Genomic DNA, 16,980 nt, shown 5'->3' with positions numbered 1-16,980 from the left:
AACGTTACATACACAAATAAGACTAAAATGACGTTGTGCACCAATAACGTTACATACACAAATAAGACTAAAATGACGTTGTGCACCAATAACGTTACATGCACAAATAAGACTAAAATGACGTTGTGCACCAATAACGTTACATGCACAAATAAGACTAAAATGACGTTGTGCACCAATAACGTTACATACACAAATATCTCTAAAATGACGTTGTGCACCAATAACGTTACATACACAAATAACTCTAAAATGACGATGTGTACCAATAACGTTACATACACAAATATCTCTAAAATGACGTTGTGTACCAATAACGTTACATACACAAATATCTCTAAAATGACGTTGTGCACCAATAACGTTACATACACAAGTATGTCTAAAATGACGTTGTGCACCAATAACGTTACATACACAAATAACTCTAAAATGATGTTGTGTACCAATAACGTTACATGCAAAATAACATTACAAACACAAATAGCTCTAAAATTTTGTTGTGTACTAATAACGTTACATGCAAAATAACGTTACATACACAAATAACTCTAAAATGATGTTGTGTACCAATAACGTTACATACAAATAACTCTAAAATTATGTTGTGTACCAAAAACGTTACATACACAAATAACTCTAAAATTATGTTGTGTACCAAAAACGTTACATACACAAATAACTCTAAAATTATGTTGTGTACTAATAACGTTACATGCAAAATAGTGTAACATACACAAGTAACTCAAAAATGATTTTGTGTACCAATAACATTATATGCAAAACAATGTTACATTTAAAATTAACCAAAAAAAAAAAGCACCAATAATGTAAAAATATCAAAATATCATTACGTACACAAGTAACTAAAAAAAACTGTGCACCAATAACGTACCATGCACAATAACATTAAGTGCACTAGTAAACCAAAAAAAATATGTACCAATAATATTACATGCAACATTTTTATTTTTTATTTTTTTTTACATACATACAAAAGTAACAAAAATTATTATTTTTTTAAATAATGGAACATGACTAAAAATAAACCGTTGTTTACACCAGAATACTCAATATAGTCCATTTACCGCTAGATGGTGCTAACACACACAAACATTGCCATTATGTTCCATTCCCAATGTTCATGGAAGATGGTCTTTCCTACAGTGATATTTTCAGGCAGATAAAAACAAAACTATAAAGCAATTTGTACACATGTGTGTTCTTATAAGGGAACCTATAGTTAGGGTACAAAAATGTCCTAAAAAATGTCCCTTTTGGGGACGTCCTCAAAAAAGAAAAGAGCTTCTTAAAGTAATTTTATTTTCTTTTTTTTTTTTTTTTTCTGTTTTATTCATTTTCAAAAAAATGCTACAAGTTTGCTTTCAGAGGTAGGTCTGGAGAAATTATAATTAACTTTATTCTAAAGCATTAGAAGATCCCATTTAGGTTGCTAGGTAAGCATATCTGTGTGTGTTTTGAGTGTCTGTTTACCGCAGAGGTAAGCAGTGAGTCAGAGAGAGATGACTCGGAAGGAAGACAGACAGCCAGAGAAACCAGAGAGCTGGTCAAGGACCCGTTAGGGACACCCCCACCATCCAGAGCTCTGCTGGCATTGGTCAAGCCAATCAAATCGGAACTCTGCGATTGGCCCAAATGGAGATGAGAGAGACAGTACAGAAAATATAGATTAAGAGAAAGTATTTTAAAAGGAATAAATATGAAAACAGACATTAAAAATGTTGAGAGGAAAAGAGACTGGAGGAAGAAAGAGACATCTGTAACATCTGATATATTTCTTAATATTGTATTCTAGGACTAGCTATTTAAAACACATCGCATAAAATTGCGTAAAATATTAGTTGATGTTGATTTAAATTGATAGGTAACAGCTTAATTATTCAGATTATGTATTAATTTAATAAAGAGTATTTTACATACATGGATGACGCACAGAAAAAGTCTTACTTAAAGGTTAAAAAAAAAAAAAAAAAACGGGGAAAATATTTAATTTAATGGCCCCTTAATGGAAAAGTACATTTCTATTATACAGATATAAGCCTTTTAGATAATACAACACAATGGTGGACAAGTCAAGTCCAGGCTGTCTCTGTGTGTGTGTGTGTGTGTGTGAATTTCCAAATGTTCTAAGCACCTGCAGAGACTCGCCCGGAACACTAGTAACAACATTCCAAATCAGACCCTGTGCACGCGCGTGTGTGTTTGCGCACGTGCGCGCGCAAACACACACACACACACACACACACACACACACACACCCACACCCACACCCACACCCCAAAACAAACATGGCCCAACATGTTTCCTCAGGAGAGCGGGAAGAGTTTCCTTCATTCTACTCCGTTTGTGACATTCCAGAATTCCACAGAGATTCAGAGAAGGGGGTAAGAAACAAACAAACAAAAAAATAACAAACATCCACTTTGTACCTCACAACCATACACTCACAGGCCAATTAATGACTGAAACGGTGAACTCTCTACTTAGGCAAATACACGCACACACACAAACACACACACACACACACACACACACACTCACATAAACATCATATTGCTTCTGCATTGACCTCAAAGGTCAGGGTCAAGAGAATGGAACATTCCGAAACAATTCCCAGATTCCGTTGCCATGACAAATAGACACTCTATAAAACTCATTACCGGGGTAACCACCAATGACACTCATAACAGCAGATGCCTGATCGCAGGTCAGTTATAACGAACTGGGATCTCTGAGACATACGTTTATCCTAAGTGGACATGAATCTCATAAAACCTGTAAAAACATATCCAGGTCATACTTTCAGAAGTGTATATATATATATATATATATATATTATTATATATTTAAAATATATATTATATAAAATATTTATTTTACATTAGGACATTTCCATTACAATGAAGCATATTTTCAAGGTTTGGGATTGATGCCTTTTTCATGCATCGATAATCAGAAGATTTTCCCGATGATTTTCAGTATATATCGGGATATTTTCTGATATAAATAAGGCTAACTGTTACAAAATAGTCTGTTTTTTTAAACATATTTCTCAACACAACTTTGGTAAAGTGTGAGCGGCAGGTTAAATTAAAGGGTGTCGCACATCGGACGTGTCTGACGGACAACATGGCACGTTCTTACATTTTAAATGAAATAATTTTCTATGAAGGTATGTACGCATACACCACAGGCTCGCCGTTTTCGAGGCTGCTCAAAATTCTGCATCGCCACGGAGATCAACTTACATAGTATTCCATTAAATTCAACCCAAATCAAAGGACAAAGATTATTTACTCTAGCCATCAGAAAATTATATATTTTGTGTACATGCATCTTTCATATAGCCACACTGTATTTTAAATTACAAGTATGTCTTTTTGTGCTTTGACAGCTTGAATGAAACCTCTCAAAAGATACATACAGAGAAATTGCAGAATAATATTTATCGTTCAGTTTGTGCAGTTTAACCAGTTTCATAGACTAACTTGCAAACTCATTTACATCACTTTCATTCTTGATGTACAAAAACCTTTGTAACTTGTGTGTATGCGTCCTGTGCAAGAAGCTCTAAAATACCCGTCCTGTGTTGTGATACCTTGCGAACTGCTTTAGTAAATGTTATATCACCCCCTTGTGGTCACACAAAACTATTACGCCAGACTGTTAAACAGAGGCCAACTGAGTGAATTGGAAAGCACGCAAATTAGTCTTCTAATTTAAATGTCGGCTAATTTTAATATATCAATGCCACAAAAATATATTGATAAAATAATGTGCCGATCAATAATTGATATATCAATATTTTATGACAAGCCTAATATTTTCTCATCTAATTCTTATTACTGTAAAGCAAATAATAATAATAATAATAATTCAAATAAAATTGTATTACAAAATTTTTTACAGTAATGGGGTAATTCTCACAAAATATTGATTTCATTCAGATCATACTAGTTTATATTTTATTTTTTAAACATATTTCTACATTTTCGAAAACATTTTCTGGAGCATGTCCAAAAAAATCAAATAAAACTGTCATTACCGCAACTGTGCAACACACAAAATCCTGGCCAAAAATCTGAGAAGCTGTATATTTAAAAATTATTCAAATTGATTTTAACTTTACATGCGAACATTTAGTAGAGGCTCTAAAAAATTATTATTAAATAATATATTAATTATTGCGAAGAATAATTGCAAAAAATAAAAAATAAAAAATAAAATAAAGGAAGAAGCTTGCACATAACACATCATGATGCATTACTACAGTACTGGTAATCAGAATTATAATAGCTAAAAATGCGCTTTATGCAAAAAAAAAAAAAAAAAAAAATTCTTTTAAAAAAAAAAAAAAAAAAAAAAACAGATCGAATGCAATAAAGCAGCGAATGATAAATCCTTTGTATTGTATATTAATCAGAGTTTTTGCCCTTTTGCTTGTCTTCTATTTGTCACTTTGTGCTGGATAGCTCCGCCCACAGTACAATCTCATTAGTTTATTATTTCAGCTCTTCGTAACTGTATATTAAACATCAACTATCTTCTGACTGATTTTGATTAAACCACAATTATTATGTACAACTGTATATTTCACTTTGATTTTAAAGTTATTTGTGTAAAATTATCTGTAGTTACTTATAGTTACCTACTTATTCTAAACAAATGTGAATTTCCAACCACAAAGTCTACACATATTTTCTTTACAACTTTTCTCAGAGACTGTTGTGCAATCATTTTAATGAGCTTTTAATTGAATGAACGGCAGTGTATTATTATGGTATCACTGTTTTACATAAAATAAATGTGGTGCCAGATTTATGCCCATAATCAAAAGACTGACTACAGTAGTCACCACCGAAGTCTCGCTAATTCAACACGCCATGTTTGTAAAATTTCAAAACAGAAAACTGGACCAGTGCGAGTTACCCGATACTGATCTGAGGTCAGCTTTCCTTGTATTAGCAGGATTGCTACCCATTAGCGCAGACCCAAATTCAGGTTTTAATAGCAGCACTTAAACTTTTAATGCTACATGAAGATAAACAGTCTTTTGATAAGCACTGGACTTAAACCCAGATAAACAGATAACCAAAGATTAGATCAGCTTAAGACTTTAATTCAGCTTAGGTTCTGGGTCCAAAAGCCACCCACTAAAACCCAAACATCAAACCAGACACACAAAACCCATAAATAATCATAAACATTATTAAACCGCAGTTTAATATCCAGCCCTGGGAGACATATGAAAAATGATGACAAAACCATATGAAGAGCACATGTGTGTCAAAACCAAACAAAGACTGACCAGATGATGCACAAGCAAAAACACTAAAATGTAAAAAAAAAAAAAAAAGCTAACACTAATTACTTATATTCCACACTGTTAAATGTGTATATATGCAGTAAGACACACAGCACAGCTTCAATATTTCAGGATAAATCTATAATTCCTTAAAGGGCCCTCGGCACTCAACTCCTGATTGGTCGAAACTCACCACGGGTGTGGTCAAAGAGGTGTGGCCACTAAGGAAGGAGTTAGACACTGATAGGCATACACCAAGAGCAGGCTCCGCCTCCTCCGGAAGCCCAGCAGGAGGAGGATGAATTGAAAGAGAGGAAGAGGAGGATGAAGTGGGACAGGCGTAGGAGGCCTAGAGTGAAAGAAACGAAGAGCAGGAAGAAAAAAGAGAGGAAAAAGTTCAGAAAAAAGAGTGACGTTCTAGAGTTATAACAACAAAAAAGCACAAAAAAAGGTGGATTTAAAGACAACATGAAACATCATTCAAAACGCATTTAACTTCTGCAATGTGATGTAGTTCCAAGTGAAACTAAATTTTAAGTGAGAAACAATATTGGGTGGGACTTGATTTTATTATCGTGATTTGAATGGACAGAAATATGTTACAGTTGAAGTCAAAAGTTTACATACACTTAGGGTTGAAGTCATTAAAACAAATTTTTTAACCACTCCACAGATTTCATATTAGCAAACTATAGTTTTGGCAAGTCGTTTAGGACATTTACTTTGTGTATGACACAAGTAATTTTCCAACAATTGTTTACAGACAGATTGTTTCACTTTTAATGGACTATATCACAATTCCGGTGGGTCAGAAGTTTACATACACTAGGTTAACTGTGCCTTTAAGCAGCTGGGAAAATTCCAGAAAATTATGTCAAACCTTTAGACAATTAGCTTCTGATAGGAGGTGTACCGAACTGGAGGTGTACCTGTGGATGTATTTTAAGTCATACCTTCAAACTCAGCGCCTCTTTGCTTGACATCATGGGAAAATCAAAAGAAATCTGCCAAGACCTCAGAAAAATAATTGTAGACATCCACAAGTCTGGTTCATTCTTGGGAGCAATTTCCAAACGCCTGAAGGTACCACGTTCATCTGTACAAACAATAGTATGCAAGTATAAACACCATGGGACCACGCAGCCATCATACTGCTCAGGAAGGAGATGCACTCTGTCTCCTAGAGATGAACGTAGTTTGATGTGAAAAGTGCAAATCAATCCCAGAACAACAGCAAAGGACCTTGTGAAGATGCTGGAGGAAACAGGTAGACAAGTATCTATATCCACAGTAAAACGAGTCCTATATCGACATAACCTGAAAGGCTGCTCAGCAAGGAAGAAGCCACTGCTCCAAAACCGCCATAAAAAAGCCAGACTACAGTTTGCAAGTGCACATGGGGACAAAGATCTTACTTTTTGGAGAAATGTCCTCTGGTCTAATGAAACAAAAGTTTAACTGTTTGGCCATATTGTCCATCATTATGTTTGGAGAATAAAGGGTGAGGCTTGCAAGCCGAAGAACACCATTCCAACTGTGAAGCATGGGGGTGGCAGCATCATGTTGTGGGGGTGCTTTGCTGCAGGAGGGACTGGTGCGCTTCACAAAATAGATGGCATCATGAGGAAGTTAAATTATGTGGATATATTGAAGCAACATCTCAAGACATCAGTCAGGAAGTTAAAGCTTGGTCTCAAATGGGTCTTCCAAATGGACAATAACCCCAAGCATACCTCCAAAGTTGTGGCAAAATGGCTTAAGGACAACAAAGTCAAGGTATTGGAGTGGCCATCACAAAGCCATGACCTCAATCCGATAGAAAATTTGTGGGCAGAACTGAAAAAGCATGTCCGAGCAAGGAGGCCTACAAACCTGACTCAGTTACACCAGTTCTGTCTGGAGGAACGGGCAAAAATTCCGGCAACTTATTGTGAGAAGCTTGTGGAAGGCTACCCAAAACATTTGACCCAAGTTAAACAATTTAAAGGCAATGCTACCAAATACTAACAAAGTGTATGTAAACTTCTGACCCACTGAGAATGTGATGAAAGGAATAAAAGCTGAAATAAATCATTCTGATATTTCGCATTCTTAAAATAAAGTAGTGATCCTAACTGACCTAAGACAGGGAATGTTTTCTACGATTAAATGTCAGGAATTGTGAAAAACTGAGTTTAAATGTATTTGGCTAATGTGCATGTAAACTTCTGACTTCAACTGTATTTTAGGTTAAGATGATTTTTCCCACCCATATGGCTTTGATTACATCAGCAGAAAATTAAAGTCATTTCAGAGGTGGAAGTAATTTTTTTTAACCATTTAAACTCAGATGGGCCCAAAAAATAAAAACAAATCGTCAAAATATTAACAACTACAGTGACCAAACTTGACCAACACAAAAATAGGTATTGTTTGAAAGCTTAGAAGCTCTACTTTCCAATGCATGTTGGCATTATGACCAAAACTGAACAAGTGCTTTGAAATTTGCAGACAAATCAGAAGTGTTCTGTTTTGATAATTTATTAAAAAGTTTGCACTGTACGTATTATTGTAATCATTAAAAACATCAAACTCATCAAATAGTCATGTGTCATTTGTTGTTGGAAAGCTCTCAAAGAGTAGAATACAAGCAGCCTATTTGTTTTACTCAAAGACAAAAATATAGTGAGTAATAGCTGACAATGTTGTTGTTGCTTGAACGCCACACTTTCGCTTATAACTTCACGGAACATAAAATATCACATACCATTATTTAGGGGAGGTGATAATCTTTCAAATGAGTCCACACACAAGGTAATCAGATGCATAGATCATTAGATAATCCACATGAAGCACAATGTTACATATGGCCACCAGGAGATGGCGCCAAATACATGAAACAGACTCAGTGATGCAGACTCATTGAATCAAAAGGAAATCATTCTGTGAAATCTCATTATTAAAATCATGTCTGCATGCAATGCATACCTTTAATCATTGTTGATTTTGCACGTGTAATTAATTCTTATGTACAATTATTGTGTTTTATTTGTTTAGAGAGGCTTTTGGACACATGGAGATGTTTTTGGACACTATGATAAATATTTTTGCAATGCCATAACTTTTGATTGCTTTGACGTATCAACACAACATTTTCCTAAGATACAGTTGGCATGATTGGGAACAAAACAAAAGCTTTTTCAAGAACCACCTTATTTACACCCAGAGATATATAAATGTCAAATAAGAAAAAGAAGGGAAAAAAAGTACATTTTTGGCTAAACTTGTTTGTGCGATTTTTCAGCAGTTTCTTAGGCTGAGAGTCTCAAATGTATCATAATCTATATATCATTAAAAAATGTAAAAGTGTTATTTACAATGATACCGAACACTTGACCCTCTTTGTTTTTGGTTTTTTTTGTTCGAGTTATAAGCCTTTAATTTTGGGTATGCCACTGAAACAGGAAATCTTTAAAAACACCTTCAGAGCTTAAAGGGTTAATTATGATTTTTCTTCATTAGAATTTTGTGTACTGATGAATTAAGCCCAAGGAATATTCATAAAAAATTTCAAATAATCAATTTTGATTTCATGTTGTCTTTAAACAAGAAATAAACAGAGAAAGAGAAGAAAATGGCACAAAGAGAGAAAAAAAACACATTATTGGCAAAAAAAACAAAAAAACCTTAATTTAAATCCACCATCAGCTTTCACTGAGAGAACAACTGCTTTTTCGTGTTGCACATTAAGTCATGTTTAAGACTCAGTGTTCACAGTTAGGTGTCTTGGAGTGTCTGCATTTCCCATTATGTGCCATCTGTCTTTTAAAAAAAATGGCACTTGGTTTAATATTTTGTTGTTTAATGCAATTAAATTCATACATACATTTTTAAATGTGGCTAAAGTGTCCAAACACTCTTTTGGGTTCAGATCTAATGCCACATCTCCATAAATGTACACTAAAAAAAAAAGAAAAAAAAAGATGAGGGAAAATGGTGTGAAAGAGGGATATTGATGTGACACTAGTGTGTCATAAATCTTCCCAAATTCAGTCCTGCAACTTCAAATCTGTAACAGTTTTACTAACACCCCCCAAAAAACATAGTTAATCCATATTTTCCACTTGACCTTTCAGTGACCCTTACATGACCACCCAACCAAATCACGTGGACCCAGTCTAAAGTACCTCAGTTTGACCTTTTACCTTCAGGAGCTTAACCTCTGACCTGCACCATGCACAATGACCTCTGGTACAGGTCACTGATAACACGCATGTGATGCGATGCATGTGTGTGGATCACAACTCACCAGCTGTCTCTGTTTGGGTGGCAGCGCTGGAGGTGGGATGGGTTCGTGCACGGAGTCCGAGCTGCTGTAGGAATCGTTAAATCCGTAAACCTCCTGAAAACGTTTATTCCTCCGCTGCTCATAAATACTCTCGCTCTGTGGTGTCTGATAGAAGACGGACGGCTGCGGTTCCGAATAATCCTCCACAAACTGCATGTACTGCAGGACTGCAGAGAGGTAGATGACACAGTTACACACAAGCAAACACAAACAGACAACTGCAACAGCTGACAGTGATTAGCAGCAACTAAGCAACCTGAAGTCATTAATTTATAAATAAAAGTTGGCAATCAATGCCCCCCCCCCCTTTAATGTATGTATTTATTATTATTACTCTTTTCTTACTGTATTGCTTCACATTGTATTTGCGACCAAATACTACAATCACTAAAGTATATTTATATGTATAAGGATAAGTATAAATTAAGTTTATATTTAAATATATTTAAAATAAATTGCATTTTAATTTCTCCCCAATTTGGAATGACCAATTCCCACTATTTTGTAGGTCCTCGTGGTGGCACGGTTACTAACCTCAATCCGGGTGGCGGAGGACAAGTCTCGGTTGCCTCCGCTTTTGAGACCGTCAATCCGCGCATCTTATCACGTGGCTCACTGTGCATGACACCGCGGAGACTCATAGCATTTGGAGGCTCATGCTACTCTCCGCGATCCACACACAACTTACCACACGCCCCATTGAGAGCGAGAACCACTAATCACGACCACGAGTAGGTTACCCCATGTGACTCTACCCTCCCTAGCAACCGGGCCAATTTGGTTGCTTAGGAGACCTGGCTGGAGTCACTCAGCACGCCCTGGATTCAAACTCGCAACTCCAGGTGTGGTAGTCAGCGTCAATACTCTGAGATACCCAGGCCCCCATGTTTTTACATTTTTAAATGTATTTATATTTATATAAATTTGTATTGGAATTTGGTAAAATTACCTGATGGGATTTTAATGCTTTGTCTGCCTTCTATAAACTTTTATTCCATGCACAAAATCCATAAAAAAAAAAAATGAAGTTGCAATCACTGGTGATGTGATAAAGTTATCATACAGCATATGAGCTATTTCCAGAAACATCAGATGATATTAATAATCCACGTTTAAAAGCTCAGCCATAGAAATGATGGTAACACTTTACAATAAGGTTGCATTCATTAATTTTACAATTTTACATTAAAACAAGTTAATGCAATATGAGCTAACATCAACTAACAATGAACAATTGCAATTTTATTAATTAACATGAACTTAAATTAACAAATGCAGTAAAAATGATTTCATTTCAAAATTATTGATCACTGTTTGTTCATGATACCTAATGCATTTACTAATGTTAAACCTTATTGTAAAGTGTTACAGAAATGTTTATTTAATTTATATACTTTACGGTTACAGTAACTTTCTCAACTTTACAGTAGCGGCTTGAATACTGTCTGTATGAATGAACAACAGAAGCCACAACCGTATTCTAACAGCTGTAACCATAGTGACTAAAGTAAATATCAAAGATGATGACGTCCATAACACCGGCATGTCTCATCACAATCAACGGCACGTTATTAAAAAAAAAAAAACAAGTCCTGCCCGTGAGCAGCCAGTGGCAAACAGCAGCTGGATATTCAGATGACACGCAGCTCATGTCTCCGTGAGTTAACGAAACCCCACATGAAACACGCTTGTTTACAGTGCACCGTGGCTCTCACATTATATGATGTAACTAACAACTACTTGTCCAGTACGGTTCCGTCCACCGGAATTTAGACTAATCTCATTTAATATACTTACTTTGTTTGCCCTTCTTCTCGGGAAGCGGCGGTGGGCTGTCAGCGTATTGACACTGTGAGAGGTCGTCTCCGTTGACCTGTGGTAGAGGCGATACTGGTGTCACCAGTGGGAAGGGCGGCGTGGGCTGCTCCTCTTCTGATAGGTTGTCGTAGTGCGATGGGAGGCGCTCATACAGAGGGTAACTCGAAATGATTGGTGCAGACCTGCGCTTTTTCTGCGGGAGGGCGGGGGGAAGAACGCTATTGTTGGTTCCGGGCGTAAGGGGTGAGGTCAAGTAGTCCACGCAAGCCTGATTGGTCACCGGAGCGCTGAAACGGGGGTGGGTGGGGACTGGGACAGGGCTTAACGTTTGAGTTTCCCCGTGGCACTCTGGGAGAGGGCTCAGACTGCTGCAGGTTCCCGTGGGAAATGGTAACGGATCAGATACGGACAGATCCTGATGCAGGAAGTCATAATCTGGATCATATCCCTCTATAGAAAAACAGAGAGAGAGAGAGAGAGAGAGAGTTAGGGATGCACCAATATGGAATTTCTGGAACAATAATGATATCCGTTTGAAACTTTTCAACTGCGAGAAACTTGCTAATTAAGCCATTAATTAAAAACCATTCACTTGACACAAAACAAGTGTTTAAAAGCTTCAAATATGGACTTTATGATGCATTTTGGTGATCTATTCAACTCAAAACTACTGCTTTTTAATATGCTGACACGTTTCATATAAATGACATGTTCTTGCATGGGGGAAAAAAATCTAGACAGAGCGCAAAGTTATATAATTGAACACAGGGTTCTCTAAACGCATTTTTCCCAACAATTTTTAACTTTATACAGCATCTCAGCATGAAAAGCTTTTTTGCGTTTTTTTGTTTGTTTGGATAGACGTGGAAAAGCAGAATGTACCCAGCAGACGAGTGATATGTCTATTACATAAATACACATTTGAACACAAATATTAATATTTCATATATTATATATATATATATATATATATATATATATATATATATATATATCATATATATATATATTAGAATGTCATGGAAAAGTTCATTTATTTCAGTAATTCAACTCAAATTGTGAAACTCGTGTATTAAATATATTTATTGCACACAGACTGAAGTAGTTTAAGTCTTAGGTTCTTTTAATTGTGATGATTTTGGCTCACATTTAACAAAAACCCACCAATTCACTATCTCAAAAAATTAGAATACATCATAAGACCAATAAAAAAACATTTTTAGTGAATTGTTGGCCTTCTGGAAAGTATGTTCATTTACTGTATATGTACTCAATACTTGGTAGGGGCTCCTTTTGCTTTAATTACTGCCTCAATTCGGCGTGGCATGGAGGTGATCAGTTTGTGGCACTGCTGAGGTGGTATGGAAGCCCAGGTTTCTTTGACAGTGGCCTTCAGCTCATCTGCGTTTTTTGGTCTCTTGTTTCTCATTTTCCTCTTGACAATACCCCATAGATTCTCTATGGGGTTCAAGTCTGGTGAGTTTGCTGGCCAGTCAAGCACACCAACACCATGGTCATTTAACCAACTTTTGGTGCTTTTGGCAGTGTGGGCAGGTGCCAAATCCTGCTGGAAAATGAAATCAGCATCTTTAAAAAGCTGGTCAGCAGAAGGAAGCATGAAGTGCTCCAAAATTTCTTGGTAAACGGGTGCAGTGACTTTGCTTTTCAAAAAACACAATGGACCAACACCAGCAGATGACATTGCACCCCAAATCATCACAGACTGTGGAAACTTAACACTGGACTTCAAGCAACTTGGGCTATGAGCTTCTCCACCCTTCCTCCAGACTCTAGGACCTTGGTTTCCAAATGAAATACAAAACTTGCTCTCATCTGAAAAGAGGACTTTGGACCACTGGGCAACAGTCCAGTTCTTCTTCTCCTTAGCCCAGGTAAGACGCCTCTGACGTTGTCTGTGGTTCAGGAGTGGCTTAACAAGAGGAATACGACAACTGTAGCCAAATTCCTTGACACGTCTGTGTGTGGTGGCTCTTGATGCCTTGACCCCAGCCTCAGTCCATTCCTTGTGAAGTTCACCCAAATTCTTGAATCGATTTTGCTTGACAATCCTCATAAGGCTGCAGTTCTCTCGGTTGGTTGTGCATCTTTTTCTTCCACACTTTTTCCTTCCACTCAACTTTCTGTTAACATGCTTGGATACAGCACTCTGTGAACAGCCAGCTTCTTTGGCAATGAATGTTTGTGGCTTACCCTCCTTGTGAAGGGTGTCAATGATTGTCTTCTGGACAACTGTCAGATCAGCAGTCTTCCCCATGATTGTGTAGCCTAGTGAACCAAACTGAGAGACCATTTTGAAGGCTCAGGAAACCTTTGCAGGTGTTTTGAGTTGATTAGCTGATTGGCATGTCACCATATTCTAATTTTTTGAGATAGTGAATTGGTGGGTTTTTGTTAAATGTGAGCCAAAATCATCACAATTAAAAGAACCAAAGACTTAAACTACTTCAGTCTGTGTGCATTGAATTTATTTAATACACGAGTTTCACAATTTGAGTTGAATTACTGAAATAAATGAACTTTTCCACGACATTCTAATTTATTGAGATGCATCTGTATGTATATATATATATATATATATATATATATATATATATATATATATAAAAATAACAATCTGCTTTTGATTGTAAAATTTAATTACAGCTTTAAAAACAAATGCAAAGATGTATTTATTCAGCACTGTAAGATTTCTATTAGCATATTCTTTCACAAAAAGCCAATTTACGCCGTGGCAAAAAAAAGCATTGAACAATCAGAGGGTTAGTAGGGCTTATATTTGGTATTATAAATACAATTAGTCTTATATTTATTGCCACGATTGAATGTAAAACATAACAATTTTTTATTTATTTTTTGCTGTAATTCCGTGATCAGTATCAATAATAATCACTTTTCCCAGTTATCTGCACATAATACATATATCGGCCTCCAATATATTGTTCACCTCTAACACACATATGTGACATCCTGTTGAGTTTTCAAAATCCACCCTGGTTGCATAACTAACTTTTAACACTAAGATAACACATTATACTACACTTTTATTATTGTATTTGTATTGAACAAACGCAACAGTGTTTGTATATACCTAGTGTTTCACAGCTTGTGTTGCGAGAACATTGCCCGCTGTCTCGCTCCAGAGAGGACAGCTGCTCATCCGACTTGCTGAGTTTTCCTATACTGTTACAGGGCGAGAGGCGGGGCGAATCACCGCCGTATGAATGGCTGCCACCGGAGAACCGCCTCTGGAGGAGGTCCGCATCAAATTCCTGCTGCTGTAACCAGAAAACAAACAACAAAACACTTAGACACTGATGTTTCTGCTAAGACAATGTACATATAGGTATTAAAAACAATATTATACTGTGGCAATATCAAGATTAAATGGCTCATTTATAATTATAAAACAGATAGTTATGGTCCGGGATGCTAATTGGTCAATACTGCACTCCAGTCGTGTTAAAATACTCCATTTATTTTTATGGTTAAAAGTGAAAGGAATAGGCAATGTGCCTTTCCAGTGAGTTCAAAGGCTAAAGTTCAAGGCATGTGATCAGGTGCTGTACCTGTCGCAGGGCTCCAGGAGGCAGGTTGACACCACATGGGACTCGACTCATCGGCGCTACCACGGCAACACGCGTGGGGGAGGAGGCCGACTGGCGTTTCTTCGGAGGCAGAGCGGGCGGGCTACAGACACAACATTTATAAATATGCAAATAAATTCACAAGTATGAAACAAACAGTGTAACAAGGTCAAACGAAATGAGTGCAGACTGTCTATACACACAGGGCTGGAATTGAATTGGATACAAACACACATTCTGTCACACACACAAACACCCATTAAATTAGTACAGTGGAACGTGTGGGTGGTGAGTTCCATTCTTGGGTTTCCCTGATGATGACACTTCAGTGAGGCTCTACCAGGTAAACATGGAAACATTAGAATAAACTAATCATGGAACAACAAGTGGGAGGGATTAGAGTGAGCGGGAAGCATCCCTAGTCAAAAGCATCCTAAAGGAATGTGAACAAGTTTCCCAATAGAATTTATATCATAAATTAAAATCCTAATCCTATCCTAAAGGGATCAAATTAGATTCTTAAAAAGATTCTACAGTATAAACAGAAATTTCTACAGGATATATACATAAAAAAAAAAAAATTTATATACATTGGGAAAAAAATACATTGAAAAAACATTGTCTTGCTGCTTAAAACTTGAAATTGTAAAATCCAGAAAGATAAAGGATTTGAAATAATTTAATAATTGAAATTAAGACAGGTTCAAGGTTCCCCCTTTTTTGACCAATGAATATTCATGACTTTGCGGCATTTGTGATTACTCGATACAGATTTTTAAAAATTATTTTAATTCAGACCTAACAAATTATTCAGAATGATTTCTTAACCATATTGACAAATTAATTTAAAAAAAAAGTACGTTTTAAGCAGAGTAAAAATAGAAAAAATTAGAGCCGTCAAATTAACGCGTTAACGCATGGGATTAATTTAAAAGGTTTAACTCGTTAATTTGCCTTAATTGCGTTTAACGCATTTACTTGTGACAGAAATCAAGTATTTTACTTATCCTATGTAAGGTGCATTTTAATTATCACAGAAGCATGTCAAGACTTAACTATCACCAAAGCGCAGAATGAGACGTTATTGTCTGCAAGCGCTTTTCATGTGGAGTTCAAAGCGGCACTTGACACCCTGATGTGAATCATGAAAGCAGCTTTACGATTGCTGTAGCAAAGCAGATAGCCACAGTCTACTGGCAGATTAATATTGTTCAGGATGACAGTTTAAGAGACTTAATGTCCATTGCAATGAAAATGAAACCTATGTGGGGACTATTTCTTTCAATTACTCAAACCTCCACTTAGATTTTGGGAAATGTTACTTCAATTGGTGATATTTAGGCTTTGTTTGGAAAATGTTAATGAAGCATTATATTGTTACATATTGTTTTGTTTTCTTTCCTTAGATGGAAAAAAATGCCTTTTGACAGGAAAAGAAGTATAGAATAAAATTTCAAAATCTGCAATTAATCACGATTAATCTTGATTAACTACGAAAAATGATGCGATTAATCGCAATTAAAAATTGTAATCGAATGACAGCACTAAAAAAAAATTACAAATATTCACGATATATATTCCATGACGTTTGATATTTTATTAATTTCCATTACTTTTCCAGGCCTGGAAAACATTATTTTAAAATACCTTGATATTTCATGGTTATTTCCAGGTTTTGCCCATGAGAACCCTGTAGTTTCAGTAGTTTTGCATTAAAGCTCTATTGACATCATCTGTGACATGCTGTGATTTAACAAAGAAAATAATTCTGATTCGTCCCTCAGCTTGTAAAAATAGAAAAAGAAATACGTTTACAGTACTGGTCTTACAATGGAAACCTATGGAGCAAGTGTACCAGATGATTTAAACACAGATATGTGAAGCTTGTATTTTTGTTACATGAA

General features: G+C 36.1%; 1 protein-coding gene across 2 annotated transcripts in view; it reads right to left on the bottom strand.

The window, feature by feature from the left end:
* Nucleotides 1–16,980, bottom strand: part of rapgef1b (Rap guanine nucleotide exchange factor (GEF) 1b) — a 71,150-nt gene that overhangs the window by 14,622 nt on the left and 39,548 nt on the right. For both annotated transcript variants that reach the window (XM_051678127.1, XM_051678128.1), the window contains 6 exons: nucleotides 15,059–15,179; nucleotides 14,581–14,767; nucleotides 11,451–11,921; nucleotides 9,615–9,820; nucleotides 5,520–5,675; nucleotides 1,495–1,641 (listed from right to left, as the gene is read on the bottom strand). In XM_051678127.1, the coding sequence (XP_051534087.1) occupies nucleotides 1,495–1,641; nucleotides 5,520–5,675; nucleotides 9,615–9,820; nucleotides 11,451–11,921; nucleotides 14,581–14,767; nucleotides 15,059–15,179 (1,288 nt within the window). The remainder of the gene's footprint in view (nucleotides 1–1,494; nucleotides 1,642–5,519; nucleotides 5,676–9,614; nucleotides 9,821–11,450; nucleotides 11,922–14,580; nucleotides 14,768–15,058; nucleotides 15,180–16,980) is intronic.

This window comes from Myxocyprinus asiaticus, chromosome 38 (assembly GCF_019703515.2).
Source record: "Myxocyprinus asiaticus isolate MX2 ecotype Aquarium Trade chromosome 38, UBuf_Myxa_2, whole genome shotgun sequence".
NCBI lineage: Eukaryota > Metazoa > Chordata > Actinopteri > Cypriniformes > Catostomidae > Myxocyprinus > Myxocyprinus asiaticus.
This window is presented reverse-complemented; position numbering and strand designations above follow the sequence as displayed.